General features: G+C 32.9%; 1 protein-coding gene across 4 annotated transcripts in view; it reads left to right on the plus strand.

The window, feature by feature from the left end:
* Positions 1-14,692, plus strand: part of CNKSR2 (connector enhancer of kinase suppressor of Ras 2) — a gene marked incomplete at its 5' end in the record, with an annotated part of 252,528 nt that overhangs the window by 154,670 nt on the left and 83,166 nt on the right. For 2 of the 4 annotated variants that reach the window (XM_080910443.1, XM_080910445.1), the window contains one exon: positions 14,556-14,645. The exons of the other annotated variants lie outside the window; for them this stretch is intronic. In XM_080910443.1, the coding sequence (XP_080766569.1) occupies positions 14,556-14,645 (90 nt within the window). The remainder of the gene's footprint in view (positions 1-14,555; positions 14,646-14,692) is intronic. 4 annotated transcript variants of the gene reach the window in all.

Here is a 14,692-nt window from a genome sequence, read left to right on the forward strand (position 1 = left end):
ACTCATAATTAACATGGCTTCTTTGAAATGGAATCATTTTCTTAATCCTCAAAAATTTGTTAAGAAGCTGTGTGGTTGATCTTATGTTTGAGTAAAGGAAATTTTTACCTGTAAAGAACTGAGCTTATTTAGGTTATAGATGGATCTAGAGTTGCTTTGTTAGGATTTTTTTAATAGTTGAGTCTTGACTTTCCATGTATAACCAAGAAGTTAACACAATCACAAATAGTTGAAATTGATATGCACTATCTCTAACAATTGCATATGAATAGATTTAATTGGAAAACTATGCCTTTCCCTTTCCAGTTTCAAAGTAAGCCTTTAGAGAAAGAAGCATATACTCTGGGAAAAGACAAGATAGTTCCATGATAATTTCAGCCTGGCTTCATGCTCTGTTCCTAAAATAGCAGTCGTTTCTTCTTATATATGCTTAATTTTCTCACAGCTATTTGGCAAAATTATATATGTTAAGTTTTGTCAAAAATTAATCTAAAGAATAGAAACCAAGTGGGAAAGGTAGCTCCACAGATAAAAGCACATGCTGTACAATCCTGGAGCCCATTGAAGTAGAACAAACAAATACCAAAAGCTAGCCTCGGCATCCACACATGTGACACAGAAAGAGCCTGTGTCCTTATATGCATTTGTGTTCATCTTTGTGCACCTGCTTTATCATAAGAATAAGTATTTCATTTTTAATGTAGCACCTTAATTATACTGTTACAGTTGCACTTATGTCAAACTATCACATATTGTAGGCATATTTTAACCCTGAGCTATAGAAGTATGCTGTCATCTTATCCCTTTTTATTCAGGCCCATGAGATAATATAAAAGTTTTATTTATTTCACAAATGATAAGAATTTGTTAGGCTGTACAATAAGTACTTCTACTCTATTTTCTCACATTCTAGAATTTTCTACACATATCTCATTAGATAAATTCTTCATTTAAGGGGAAATTATCATCACCAAATATAGTCAAATATAAGCTCTTACTTCAATAGCTACAATTTGTTACTCCTTTCAGACTACAGTTTAGAGAACCTTGTTCTGTCACTTCCCACAATGCACATCTTCCCCAGTTTTAAAAAAAAAACTTAACTTTAGAAAGTTTATATAGTCTAGAGATTCCTGATATTTATATGTATCTGCTGAGGAAAAATAATGGTATATGCTTAAGCAAGAGAGAAAGAAAGTCAACAAAGTTCTTGTTTTTTAATTACTGAATGTCAACACTAAATTTAGACTGTATAGTAATATGATTTAATATATTTTCAGTATGGGTAATTATAGATAGTCTCATGGAGATTTTTTAGGTACAACATGAGGATTGCTGTAAGTAAATAACAGCATTATGTATCTCCTCTTTCAAAGCCAGATTTTAAGTAATGAAATGTACTGATCAGTTACAGAAAAATGTGTTTCCATAATTTTTCTCAAAACTAATTTATTTGTTAGCTTACTCAGCTAGTGTCTTGTTGTGTTCACATATAAAGTCACTTGGGCACTGGGGACACAAGGGTGAATAGAATTTAAGATTTCCATGTAAAGTAGGCATAACCCAAAGGTAAAAATCCCTGTAAAATATCAAAGTTGTAGTAACTTCAGGTAAGTAGAAGAATGTATATAACATGTTATCGGTGGGATTGGAGTCTGGGAAGTCTAGCAAATGAACATGACATTTATGTTTGATTTTAAATGTTAAACAGTTATCCAGGATTTTTAAGAGCCTATCAGACCAAACACCTGGTATTTCTCAGAAGCTAGATCTGAGAACCTGAGAGCATCTATAAATCTTAAGCCAAATCCTCAAAGTTTCCAATATAGAACACTTTATACTTTGCTAAGTAACTAAGTCCCATTTCTGAACAGACAAAGTATGACAAACACTATGAAAGGAAATTCTTCCTTCTGAAATATATTACAAAACAAGCTGAAGTACCAAAAGGTCACATTTGATATTTTTCAGCAAATGATGATAGTTAAACTTACTGGCTTTTGTGTCATACCCCACAGATACTGTGTAAGTTTTTTATACTGAAAACATTCACCTTCGTTCTGACTCACAGATGCTCTCATTTTCAAGTATGAAAATTAATCCACCAGTTAAGGTTATTAGGCTTTGGCTGATTGTGATGGCTCCCACCTGTATTCCTAACAGCCTAGAGGTTGAAGCATGAGGACTGTTAGTTCATGTTCACCCTGAACTAAAGTGATTGATGTGGGTAAGGCTAATGTCCTAGGAAAACATTCTCTCAAGTAAAACAAAATCTCAGAAAAGTTTGGATGAATTTGGAGAATCTTTGAGGTCATAACACAGTTCATAGCACACAGATGTACCTTTGGTTGAGTATGTCTCAATGCATTTATATTCTAAACTATCATACACATGTATATGAAAGTAGGGAGCTTATTTTATAATATCATATTAGTTACTTTTCCACTTGCTGCAACAAAATATCTGACAAAAGCAACCTGATGAAGAAAGGAATTTTTTGGGAGGGTCACAGTTTGAGAGTGTCATCCATCATGAAGGGAAATTCATGACAGTAGGAAGTTGAAGCAACTGGTCACATTGCATCCACAGTCAGGAAGTAGAGATTAACTCTGGGGCTCAGATCACTTTCTCCTTTTCCTTCAATCTGGTATCCTAGCTCATGCAATGGTGCCACCACATTTAAGGTGGTTCTTCTTACCTGAGTTAGTCTAATCTACATAATTCCTCACTAACTAGCCCAGAGGTTTGTCCCTTAGATGGTTGTAAATCCTGTTAAATTTACATTAGTCAACACAGACAATGATAATCAAGCATAGATGTAGGGAGAAAAATTTAAAATTTTTCTAGTTGTATAATATAAAGCATAGTTACTTAGCCAAGGTGCCCATCTTGCATTATCTTCTCGCTGTTTTTAAATGAATGAGTTAAAAATACAGGTATGTAAATTTTATTTCAAGCAAGCACTTATAGGCCTAATTTTATGTCTTTGTTGATCTGATATTTTGTAGCTACTCTCACACGACAAATCAACATTCATTTGCATAGATAAGACTCTAACAAAATTTTTTAAGCGTGCTATATGGTAAGGAAAAACTGCGTGTGTTTTATCATTTTAAACCAGGATAAAATTTGTTTCATCTTTCTAGAAATAAAAACAAAACTAATTTGAGATAATTTGCAGGAATAAATGGTATTTACAGAAGCTAGATTGGGGTTTATTCTCTGTGACGTAAGCCATACCCATGAATCTTGTCTCCAGAGTGACACTGAAGTGACTACTTTATTTCTTCATTTTCTCATTTATTATATGAAGATGATTTCTGCTTTGTAAGAGTCTTGGTGGTAGTTTACTGACAATGGACTATAACTGGCCTCAGTACCCAGTATATTAGATATTAATTTACATTATTGTCATTAAAAAACTAAAAATGAAGTTAAATCACCTCTTTAAAATTTGGTCTCATCTTCTCAGATTTCAAATGCAAATGTTCCACCTTGCCTCTTCATTTCCAGCACACCATTCTAGCCAATTTTTTATGCATAGAAATTTAGCTGAAATTTAGGCTGAATCCCCTTGTTGGTACAAGTAGTAAAATTTTGTAGGAAAAGTGGGAAAACAATGTAAAGTATATCAAGGACTGTGTAAGGTGGGAAATGGGAATCCTTTTCTTTTTTCTGGTTGGTTGAAAACCCAGTAGCTTAAGAAAAGCATAGAAATGAATACATGGTATTTGGAATATGATTCTCTTAAGTATTACTTGTATATATTGTGCATTGAGTAAACTGTGTGTCTAGACTATTATACCTAGACATTTGATTCTGACTGATTAAAGAAAATCAAATAACTTCTCCCCTTTATTCACCTAAATAGTAAATGGTTTTAATGACCTATTATGCCACGATGAAAGGCAAAGTTCTGCTACTGTGAAATAAAAATTGTATTTGTATGTTTCCAAGTTTGTTATCATTTAATTGCCTTTAATTTTGTCTTAAAATGTATTCTCTTTGAGGAAGTGAAATTATAATTAATAGTATTTTTCAAACATTTCACAAAGGTCTAAATCACAGAATATATTTACTCATCTTTCATTTCTGAGCAAATGCCTGCTCTCTTTATTGTCACTTTTTATTATAAGTAACTTTTAGCAGGTAAAATTCAGGTTTAATTTATTAGCTATCCTAGAGAGAAAAGAAAATAGGGTACCATCCACAGGATATATCTATATTGAAATAAGAAGTACTATTCCAAAAGAAATAATGATATAATTTAATGAATATAAAATATAAACTATGCTCACATGAATTATTATTCATTTGTACTTTTGAAAACAATTTATAAATAACTATGTTGGTTAGCTTCACAATAATTTTTAGCATCAAGCTAATGGAGATAAGGCACTGTGTAACAAATGAAAAAGCAGTTCAGCAATATTTTGACATAAAAATAGAAAACTCTATTCCTAATATAAAAATTAGAATAATCATCTGGGGAATGCCCTCTTTCTCAATTTGTACAATTTTGTTGGTAGGATAGAAAAGCATTAGTTTTTCAGGACAGATGAACTTTAATTTGGTGCCATAGCTTGGCTTCTTTTTTTTCTTGAATATTTTTAATATATATTTCAAATGTTATCCCCTTTCTCAGTTTCCCTTCTTGAAACCCCCTATCCCAGCCCCATCCCCATGCTTCTTTGAGGGTATTCTCCCATCTACCCACCCATTCCCTCTTGCCTCCCCACCCTGGCGTTTCCCTACACGGGGGGGGGGGTGGCACCGAACCTTCACAGGACCAAAGGCCTCTTCTCCCATTGATGTCAGACAATGCCATCCTCTGCTACATATGCAGCTGGAGCCATGGGTCCCTCCATGTGTACTCTTTGGTTGGTGGTTTAGTCCCTGGAATCTCTGGGGGGTCTGGTTGGTTGATAGTGTTGTTCTTCCTATGGGGTTGCAGACCCCTTCTGCTCCTATAGTCCTTCCACCCGCCTAACCACTCCCTTGGCCTTTAATACTTGAGCTCAAGTGAGACTATACCACTAAGGGTTTTATCTGGAAAAAGATGGAGTGACAACACTGCTACTACTATATCCATAAAGACTAAACAAGGATTTACATATGTCAATCACTTAGCACAATGTTCACCTCATAGGCCGTTCTTAAGAAATGGTTCTGTAATGGCATAGTACATGGTTACTACTCATAAATCAAATGTGACAAAGAATTTCAACTACTTATAAATCATATTAGCATTTAATTCCCTTCCTTTCACAGGACTTAATCCTAGTAAAGGATTAAAAGGGTAGAATTAGATATTCATGCTTGGTCTTTCTACTAAAGCAATAACCACCTATTTAAGTATAACAATTAAAAGAAATATAAGCATAGCATTTACTTAATTTTGGTGTAACATTGTTAAATAAAAAGAAAGAACATGCAAACTGTTAATAATATGGTAAATCTATGTTTATCTATGTTTAAAATATGTTTATCTATGTCTTAATTTCCATCGTAGAAAGCATCAAGTTGTATTCTGGGTCAATTAAGGAATTCAAATATGTCTCGACATTCATACCTTCTTAAAGTTTTGGATGAGTTGCTACAAAAATAAAGGATAAAATATTGTTAAAAATAAAAGTGTTGTAAACTGCTAAAGGAATGAACCCTTGGAAGAAAGGTTTATGCTGAACCAAGTCAAGGAAACTTTTATTAGAGAAAACAGTAAAGGAACGGAAACTTTTGATAAGGCTATGGAATGTTAGTATATAGAGAAGATGTAAAGATGGCTATGTCAAATTGATTATTTAGTTCATTTATCAAAAAAGAAAAAACCTTCCCATATGACTTATTCAATAGAATTGTATGATGCACAGTTGAAATAGTGCTCTCTAGTACATACAGAATGGAAAAGCCAAGAATAGAAAGTTACTTAAAAATTCTCATCTGATGACACTCCTCCCCATTAGAGGACATTTGGCAATTTCTTGAATATTTTTATGAGATTGCAATTATGGCATGATAAAGGATGAAGGGTCTCAGTGGTACCCAGTGGGTCAGGTAGAAGATAAGATTGCTACTCTGCATTTTGCAATGCCCCGAAAGTGTACAAATATAAAGAATATACCGAATGCTATTGTTGAGAAACCCTGACTATTCTGAAAACTTATTTACAGAAACAGATACTGGGACAATCAAGTAGAGAACTTATATAATACAGAGACTGTTCTCTTTATTTCCCTAATGAAATTAGAATGCATCCTCTCTTATTAAAAATGCAAAGAATATCCAATAAAAATTTAAAAATAGAAAGTGTAGCAAGTAGCATTTGCTAACAGATAAATAGAGCTATTAGTGGTAGCTTTCAAATCATAATGTGGATTAAGTAATCTAATATTGTCTCATTTTCTTCAGATCTCTGGTTTTGAAAGTTGCGTGGTATTTATAAGACTGGGGTATCTACGTATTTTATACTCCTGGTAGATAAATGCAAACAGCATTAAATGTTTGTTACATTTGGACTATATCCAATGTTTCTGCAGTATATTTGTACATATAATCTTTGGTTTGGAGGTCACGAAATATGTATTAATTTTCATTTTAACAAACACCATATAGAACACACTTGGGAAATACTGAAAAACTTACAATTTGGCTGAAATACCTCAAATCTTTGGTATCAATGATTGAAATTCCTTTGCATTTTAAGATCCAAACAGTCCTGAGAGCAAATAAATAAATAAATAAATAAATAAATAAATAAATAAATAAATAAATAGTAAAAATATTAAAAGACAAAAAATAAAAATTCAAACAGTAAATTTGCTATATTTCCCAGTTGAATTGTTAGATGTCATTAATTTTTAATTAATAAAAGAAAAATTAAGAAAAGCCAGATGGAGTCTATTTATAGGATAAATTTGATTTGTGATAAAATTCCAAATCAAAGTAATAAAAACCAAGTAGAAAGATCAGTGTACTGCATTCTATAATATATACTTGCTGAGTTACTGACTTCATTGCAAAATGGTTTATGTTAGAAATGATAGAAGAAAAGAAATCCTAGGAAAGAAAAATATCAAGGGTTGTGTTCAATATTTTTCAAGAGCAAGTGGCTAGAAATCATATTCTGACCATGTCAATGACTCTTACATACATTAGTGCAAATAATTAAAACAATTCATGACAAATTAAAAGTGACAATGTGATAACCTGTCATTGTTTTATGGGTAACACACCCTGTAATGCCAATGTACTCTCAATTGTCCTAAGACAAAGGACTTCAAACAGAACTTCATTCACAATTTATGCTGTAATTCTTCATTAATTCTTCATCTAACATTCAGAATATTTGTAAGAGTTGTAGAGTCACTGTAAAGACATTTAAAACAAAAGCTACAGCAATCACACATGTTAGCGAATTGTTTTGGAGAAACAAACTCACATTTTTCTCATGTGTGATTTTCAGTTTTATCTGTCACTGAAACATTTTGATGTGTGCATTGGAGAAAAGCACCAGGATAAGAATAGGAGACTGTTAAGTTCTGAGCAAGTATCTGCAAAACCCTAAGACGTTGTCAGAAAGTTTGTCAGGTTTTCAAGTAAACTTTTCACTAACTTCAAGAGTATGATTCCAAAAAGATGAATATAACAAAGAAGTTATAAAGTTGTTATAGGATGCCATTAGTATTTAAATGTGAATCTTAAATTAATAATCATTTTAGTTTTCATGAGGAAATGTAACTGCCTTCTGGATACTAGTGGGCATTTCAATATATTGTTCAACTAAGATGTTTTAATTGCTTTAATTTGCAATTAACTTACAGCCTTTAAATAAATGATATGTGCAGTTAAACAAATAATGTTGCATGCCCATGGCATCTGCCTTCTCCAGGTCTATATTAAGCTGAGTGTAGCAAGAGGCCAATGTACTTTCTCAAATTTTGTTTTATGCCCCTCCATAGTATTGAAAGGAGGGCCCAGAATTCTTCTATGTATCCTAATCCTTCCTCATTTTTTCTATGACTCTTGTGTAATTGTCACTGAACAGCAGCAAAGTTTAAGATAAGAAATACTGACTTCACTCACATTAATGGAACTATATGGCAAATTCAATAATATATAATAATATATAGAATATATTATAATACTAGTACATTATATATACTTCCTTCTCTTGGAAATAAGGTGGAATTACCTTTATAAAAAAAGTAATTGGATTCCAAAAGTTAACCTTGTGCTCAAACAGTAAAGTGACCATGTGATGTTAACCCTGTGTTCTGTACTTATATAACTCCTCAATTCAAGTGTAGATCAGTTTATAAAGCAAGAGTAAACATGAACAAGTTGTAACCTAGTTATAGAAAAGATATTTCAGTTGTTTTTGGTATCTCAGTAGGAAAACATTAAAGTATAAAGCTAGTAACAAATTCAGCTTGCCTTGGCTTTTTGTTGTTTATATGTATTATTATAAACTATTTTTGAAAAACAATCAGCCCATTGAAATACTTACAAGCCAGTTTTTCTAAAGGTATTTTACCTAAAAACAAAAACATCAAATGCAATGCTAACAGTTAAATTGCTCACTCTTGGTTATTTTATTAGATCCAGATAAATGTCATTCTCCTTCAAAAATTTTACTGAGTTTACATTTACTTCAGTTTTACTTCCTCTTTGAATGTGTGCCTGTCTACCTTAAATAACCCGAGGATGTTTTCCTAAAGATGCAGTCAACCATCTGAAAGTAATTTTTCTGTCTGGTATGTGAGGAGTTTGATGGGTTTATATAACAAACTTATAGCTTAAGCATTCCTTACTATACTCATTTTCATCAAAATATTGGCTGAAATATTTAGAACAGATGCATACATCTGTTACTTTCAGCCTCTGGAGAAAGCTTTCTGTGAGCATTAAGTAGTATGTCAGACTTTTGAATACTTTCCCTGCCATTTTCTTAACCTTTGCCAACAAAGAAGGGGCTATTTCTACACAGGTGCTATTTATTATACTGAAACCTAATGAGTTTGGCGTAGACGCTGGGAAGGGGGGATGACAAAACTGGAAAGGAAACAGCTCACTAGTGTTTCAACAGATTGCAAACCATGGAAACTTGTTAGAAGATAAATCGGAAATAGGACTTGTAGTTCTGACTTTACTCCCAAGCAGTTTTTCAAAGCCAAATTTGGCTTTTTTTCTTCATAAGGAAGCCATTAAGAGCAGTTTTTGCACTTCCAGAGACTTGAATTCTGTTTCCAGCATCAATATAGAATGCTCACTGACACCTGTATCTCAAATTCCAGGAGATTCAATGCTGTCTTATTGCACATGGCATACTCTCACAGAGATACACAAATAAAAATTGTTTACATTGTTTCAAATGAAGTGGGTGAGTAAATGTAATACATTAACTTGGATGGATAGGAAACACAGGAAGAGAAATAAAACTATGAAAATACAAAACGAAAGTGTCTTGGAGCTTTGGTGCAGTGCAGAGAGAAAACCCAAGTTGGTTTATCTTTTCTTTGTTTAGTTTGGGTTTTTAACAAGATGTTTACAAGTACAGAACTTTCAATGCATTTATGGCTCTTTTTAGTGTATGGGGGTAACACAAGTAAGGAAAATACAACACAGAAGACAAGTAGATTTGCCCACAGGACATTTATATTTAATTTTCCTAGAAGGAAGAAAAGTCATACAACTAAATCAAAACATATTGGAACATATCAGTATGTCACAAGGAACTTAGAGAAGAATTGAACAAGAAATATGTCATGGAAGAAATAGGTGATTTTCCTTAGCACTTAATGGTACATGTGAATTTAGTGAGAGAAGAGAGTAAAACCAGAGAGGGACAGTGCCCTGGGTGAAAGTGCAGTAGAATGCGTTTTATGGAAAGAATAAAATCTATTCCCAATGCTGCAGACACATGTGAAAACTCAAGAGCTCTGTCCAGACTTCAACTAAGTAATGTGGAAGACCTAGTGACCTGGTGGAGTAGGAAAGAACTTTGATCATCTAAAACAGCTTTCTGATGGTAACATTTATAACATAAGACAAGTGAACAGGGTTATGGATTGGTAGTTTATAGTGTAAAAAGTGATTCTTTAAGGTATCTTCTTGTAGGCTTTTTAGATCAGAGGGAATCAGATCAAACAATCTGATAATTCATGAGTTGCTTAATATCTGGCATTCTTTCAGTCTAGCACTTAAAATAATTATGAATGCCACCTCTGAACCTGCCAAGGATAGTCATAAAAAGATATGTAAGAGAATTCCTGCCAGAAAGTAGAGAAGCATATAAGTGGACAGCAGTAATACAGTGTAATAAAGCATTATATATGCACCAATGGTATGAGGAAACACAACAGATGGAGCAAATAATTTTGTCAAGTGGAATTCTAGTAATTCTAATATCACCTACTAATGGCATTTATAAGCAATTATGTGTGCTAGTGTTAAAGAAGAAATTATCTCTTTAAATACTAATTTCATGTCAAAACACAGCAAATAACTTAGATGTGTCATTACAAAGTACTAAATAGATATCTATAATTTAATTATTAGAAAATTATGTCTTATTTGTGGGATTTTGTATTTAAATACAATTCATAATTTTTAAAGGCTACTTGCCATTAATTTTAAAATAATATGCAAACACACCCCAAAAGTAATTATTCACAATTATTAGAATACAATAAAAATAAAACCCAGTTATTATAATAATTCGAGTCAGAAAAGTCCAGATGTGCAACAAATATAAACACTCAAATAAAAAACCAGTAGTTAGATTACAATGCATTAGAACAGTAGTATTACAAGGCTCCTGTATAACATTTCAAAGTGAACCCTAGAGGTAACAGATGCTTTAAACTGTCAAAAACAAATTTTGCTCTAAGAAGAAATAGATAACAAAAGAAATTTAGAAGAGCTTCAGTTCTCATTTTCCTTGACTGCAGTTTTTGCAGTCAGTTTTTCTCTTGAAATACTACTAACTACAACCTAAAAATTTAATGCATCACTATGTAAAGTCAGTACATTTCCACAGTATTTTTAGTAAATTTATAAACATTTATATAATGGTGGATCAAATGTTTAAATTTTGAACCAACATTTCTATTGAATTCTTAAGTCATGTGAGCTTAAAATACATGTAATAAATAACAGTATATATTTAAGTATACTAGAATGCTTACAACACTTTCACCAACACAATAATAGCAAACTATAAAGTTCTTTTACCACTTGAATTTTACTATCTCATGAAGCCAAATGTACTTCAGTAATTTAGCATAGCGCAACATTTAAAAATAACATTGAGGCTGGGCAGTTGTGGCTCATGCCTCAAGAGAGGGAAGGAGGGAGGGAGGGGGAGAGGGGGGAAGGAGGGAGGGAAGAGAAGAGGAGAACAGAAGAAGGGGAAGAGGAGGAGGAAGTAGTAGTAGTAATATTGACAAGCTAAATTATTTTTTACCTAGGTCAATGATCTACCTAATTTTTAACTTTGTAAAAGAATTTCAGTGCTAGATTTTTGTTTTATAATAGTATAATCCTGATTTCTGTTGTTAAGATTAAACACTACAACCAACAGGAACTTGGGTAGGAAATAATTTATATCGGTTTTCTTATCGCCATCAAAGTCTATTTTTAACAGAAGTCACAGCAGGAACTCAAGGCAGGATCATGGAACAGGTCAAAGAACAGGTCAATAAAGAAAGCTGCTTATTGGCTTATACAGCATGCTTCCTTATACATCAGAGACCTACCCAGAAATGGTAGTGGGCTGAACTTTTCCAAGTCAGTCATCAGAAAACAAAGACAACAGGCTTGTCTACAGGCAAATCTTTTGGAAACATTTTCTTGATTAAGATTTCTCCCATTCAGGTGGGAGAGATCAAGGAAATTTGAGTAGTAACCTAGCTTGAACTGAGTTCTGTTGTTTTTTTTTTTTCAATTTCCTGTCTTGATTTGCAAATCAATCTGACCCTTCTCACCTCCTGCCTGTTTTGCATGAGAGATCCACACTTGTTCCCAGTTTCTGTGACTGGTTAGCTCTGTGATCACTTTTATGTACTATTATTCATTTTTATTTCTATAAGAATAGACATTTAAACTGACTGACTAGAAATCTGAGGCACTCATTATACCTGTCAGCTGAAGTAAACGCTAGTAAAGGTTTTCTCTCTTCTTGCACCGGATGTGATGGTGCATGCCTTTAGTGCCTACCCACAATTGAAGCCCAGTTGTCATTAGGGGGCTTCATCCAATAAGCAGCTTTCTTTAGTGCTAGCACACCATAGACAAAGGCAAGCATGTTAATCTATGTGAGTTCTAGGCCAGTCTGGTCTACAAAGAGAGTTACAGGTTAACCAGGGCTACACAGAGAATCCCTGTCTTGAAAAATAAACCCAAACAAACACAAAGTTTTTGTCTTCTTGAATATGTCTAAGTTTGTGTCAAGATTACAAATCCCAGACAACACATCTGATTTTCTCCAAAAATAAATAAATTCTTTTTTTCTGAGCATGTTTATAGGTCACAGGAATTTTCCTTCAATTCTATATGAAAAATGAACAGTTAAATGATGACTCAGGAAAAGGCAGCATAAAAGGTCATATTTAATGCTGTTCCTATATCAATGACTTAATTCTGTTCAAATCATAGATATTACCAAAATACAATAAATAGCTTTGTATTTCCATGCTCTCTGTGAACTAGTTTCTGCTTGTCTTGGGCAGCTACTTGGGACAAGTATACTTTTAAAACCACTAAACCAGTTGATAGTTATCAAATGACTGTTTATTTGATAGTCGATGAATAATTGTTATTTATTAGAATTTTACTTTGCAAAAGATTTTCTTGGTAGTCTGCAAAGGAGCTGTTAGCTGCTTTAGTTTTGGTGTGCATGCTAAAGTAGGATTTATATTTAAAACTAAACTCTAAAAGAATTAGTTGTGGGTATTTTGAAAATACAGTGCTTATATAATCAAAAGATTGGGGGACTTATTTATAAAGCAATAGAATAGAAATTTTCCAAAGACTTTTCTTCACACGCTTACCCCAACCTTGGTGTGCAGAATATATTAAACTATATCATCTCACTCATTCTTTCTGTGAAACAGAGAGATAAATTACATAGGAATGTTACAATCATAAATGACAATTTATAAAGGTAGTGACACACCTTGGAAAGAAGTCCTTAAATAATATCACATTATATCATTAATAATTTTATCATGCCTAGTTTATTCTCAGACTTCAAAACAACCTAGTGAATATGCAAAATAAATTAAATCTCTGCAGATAATTAGAAGGTGTAAGTTTGGTTTATTTTCCTTAAAAGTAGAATTAAAATCTCCCACAAAACTTTGTAATATTTTGACCAACATATTAAAGAAGACATGAAATTAAAAGGGTGACTTCTAGGGATACAGAAGGAAAGACTATCTAAGTTTATTATCTGCATGTATAAAAATATAATGAAAAATGTTCGCAACTGGTATTTAAATGCCAGGATTTGAATCTTGATATCAGGCATTTACCAGCTGTGTTTCTTTAGTCGCATTACTTCACAGTTTCTTTGTGCTAAAAGCATTCATTCTCATGAGCATAAGGACTTAATGACCCAATAGTAATCAAACTCTAGGAGGTTCTTGGGTAGCCAAGTGCTTATGATCTGAGAACTTTTATGATCTAGGTACTTTTATGATCTAGGCCTTGCATATTTTCAGTGTTCATTAATTCAGAATTTATTAAAATACTGCCTCTTGTCAGATGTTGTATATTTTTAAAACTTTTAGATTATTTGGTTTTCATTAGCTACTATGTGCTTCAGGAAATTTAAGTTGAACAAAATAATTGAGTACTTCTCTACCAGAGTGTTATATTTAAAGTCTTTGCTTTGGCTGCTGCTCACTAAATCAAAGTGATGTTTAGTGAGAATGGTCTGACGGACATTGGACACAGAAGAGAATACTTGATTCTATAGACCGGACATGCTTATTCTATCAAAAATTATGCACAACTATATTTAAGGCCATCAGACAGAATCCCCATATTGCTACAGCATAGAAGTATTCAAATGCATGATGGGATCAATTAGAAAAAATTAAGTTAGTTTGTGATAGTCTACCATAAAACAGTAGGTTAATGTCCTGATAATAAAGTTAAATGCAAGGATCTGTCACCTTAGAAGGGAGTAGCAAGAGATAGATTCATAGATATTAGGAATAAGACTGAAATCAATTAATAAAATGAAAAAAATTGAAAACTGATTTTTTTTTGTAAAATATTATATACCTTTATATTTCGGTCTTTAACGAGAGCAAACATGGGCTATTCTTTGTTATCTATAGTAAGTACTTTAAACTAGTACTCTCTGGACAGTTCTCAGAGGCAGTTTCACCTTCTGGCTCAAAACACACATTTACTTCATCCACACATGCCAACCATAACGTTGCATATGAGAGTGTGTTTTGCATATTATAGCTGAAAATCAGTTTAAGTATAAGCCTACCTGGGGACGAAAAACAATGTGATATGAAAACTTTGTTCTCTGTGTTTAGGCAAGCTACGACCTATATCTATGCCAGTCGAATATAATTGGGTGGGGGACTATGAAGATCCAAATAAGATGAAGAGAGATAGTAGAAGAGGTAAGTGTTCTAGAATTTCAGTGTAGGATGGGTTATTTGAACAATAA

Source organism: Micromys minutus (assembly GCF_963924665.1).
Source record: "Micromys minutus genome assembly, chromosome: X".
Lineage (NCBI taxonomy): Eukaryota > Metazoa > Chordata > Mammalia > Rodentia > Muridae > Micromys > Micromys minutus.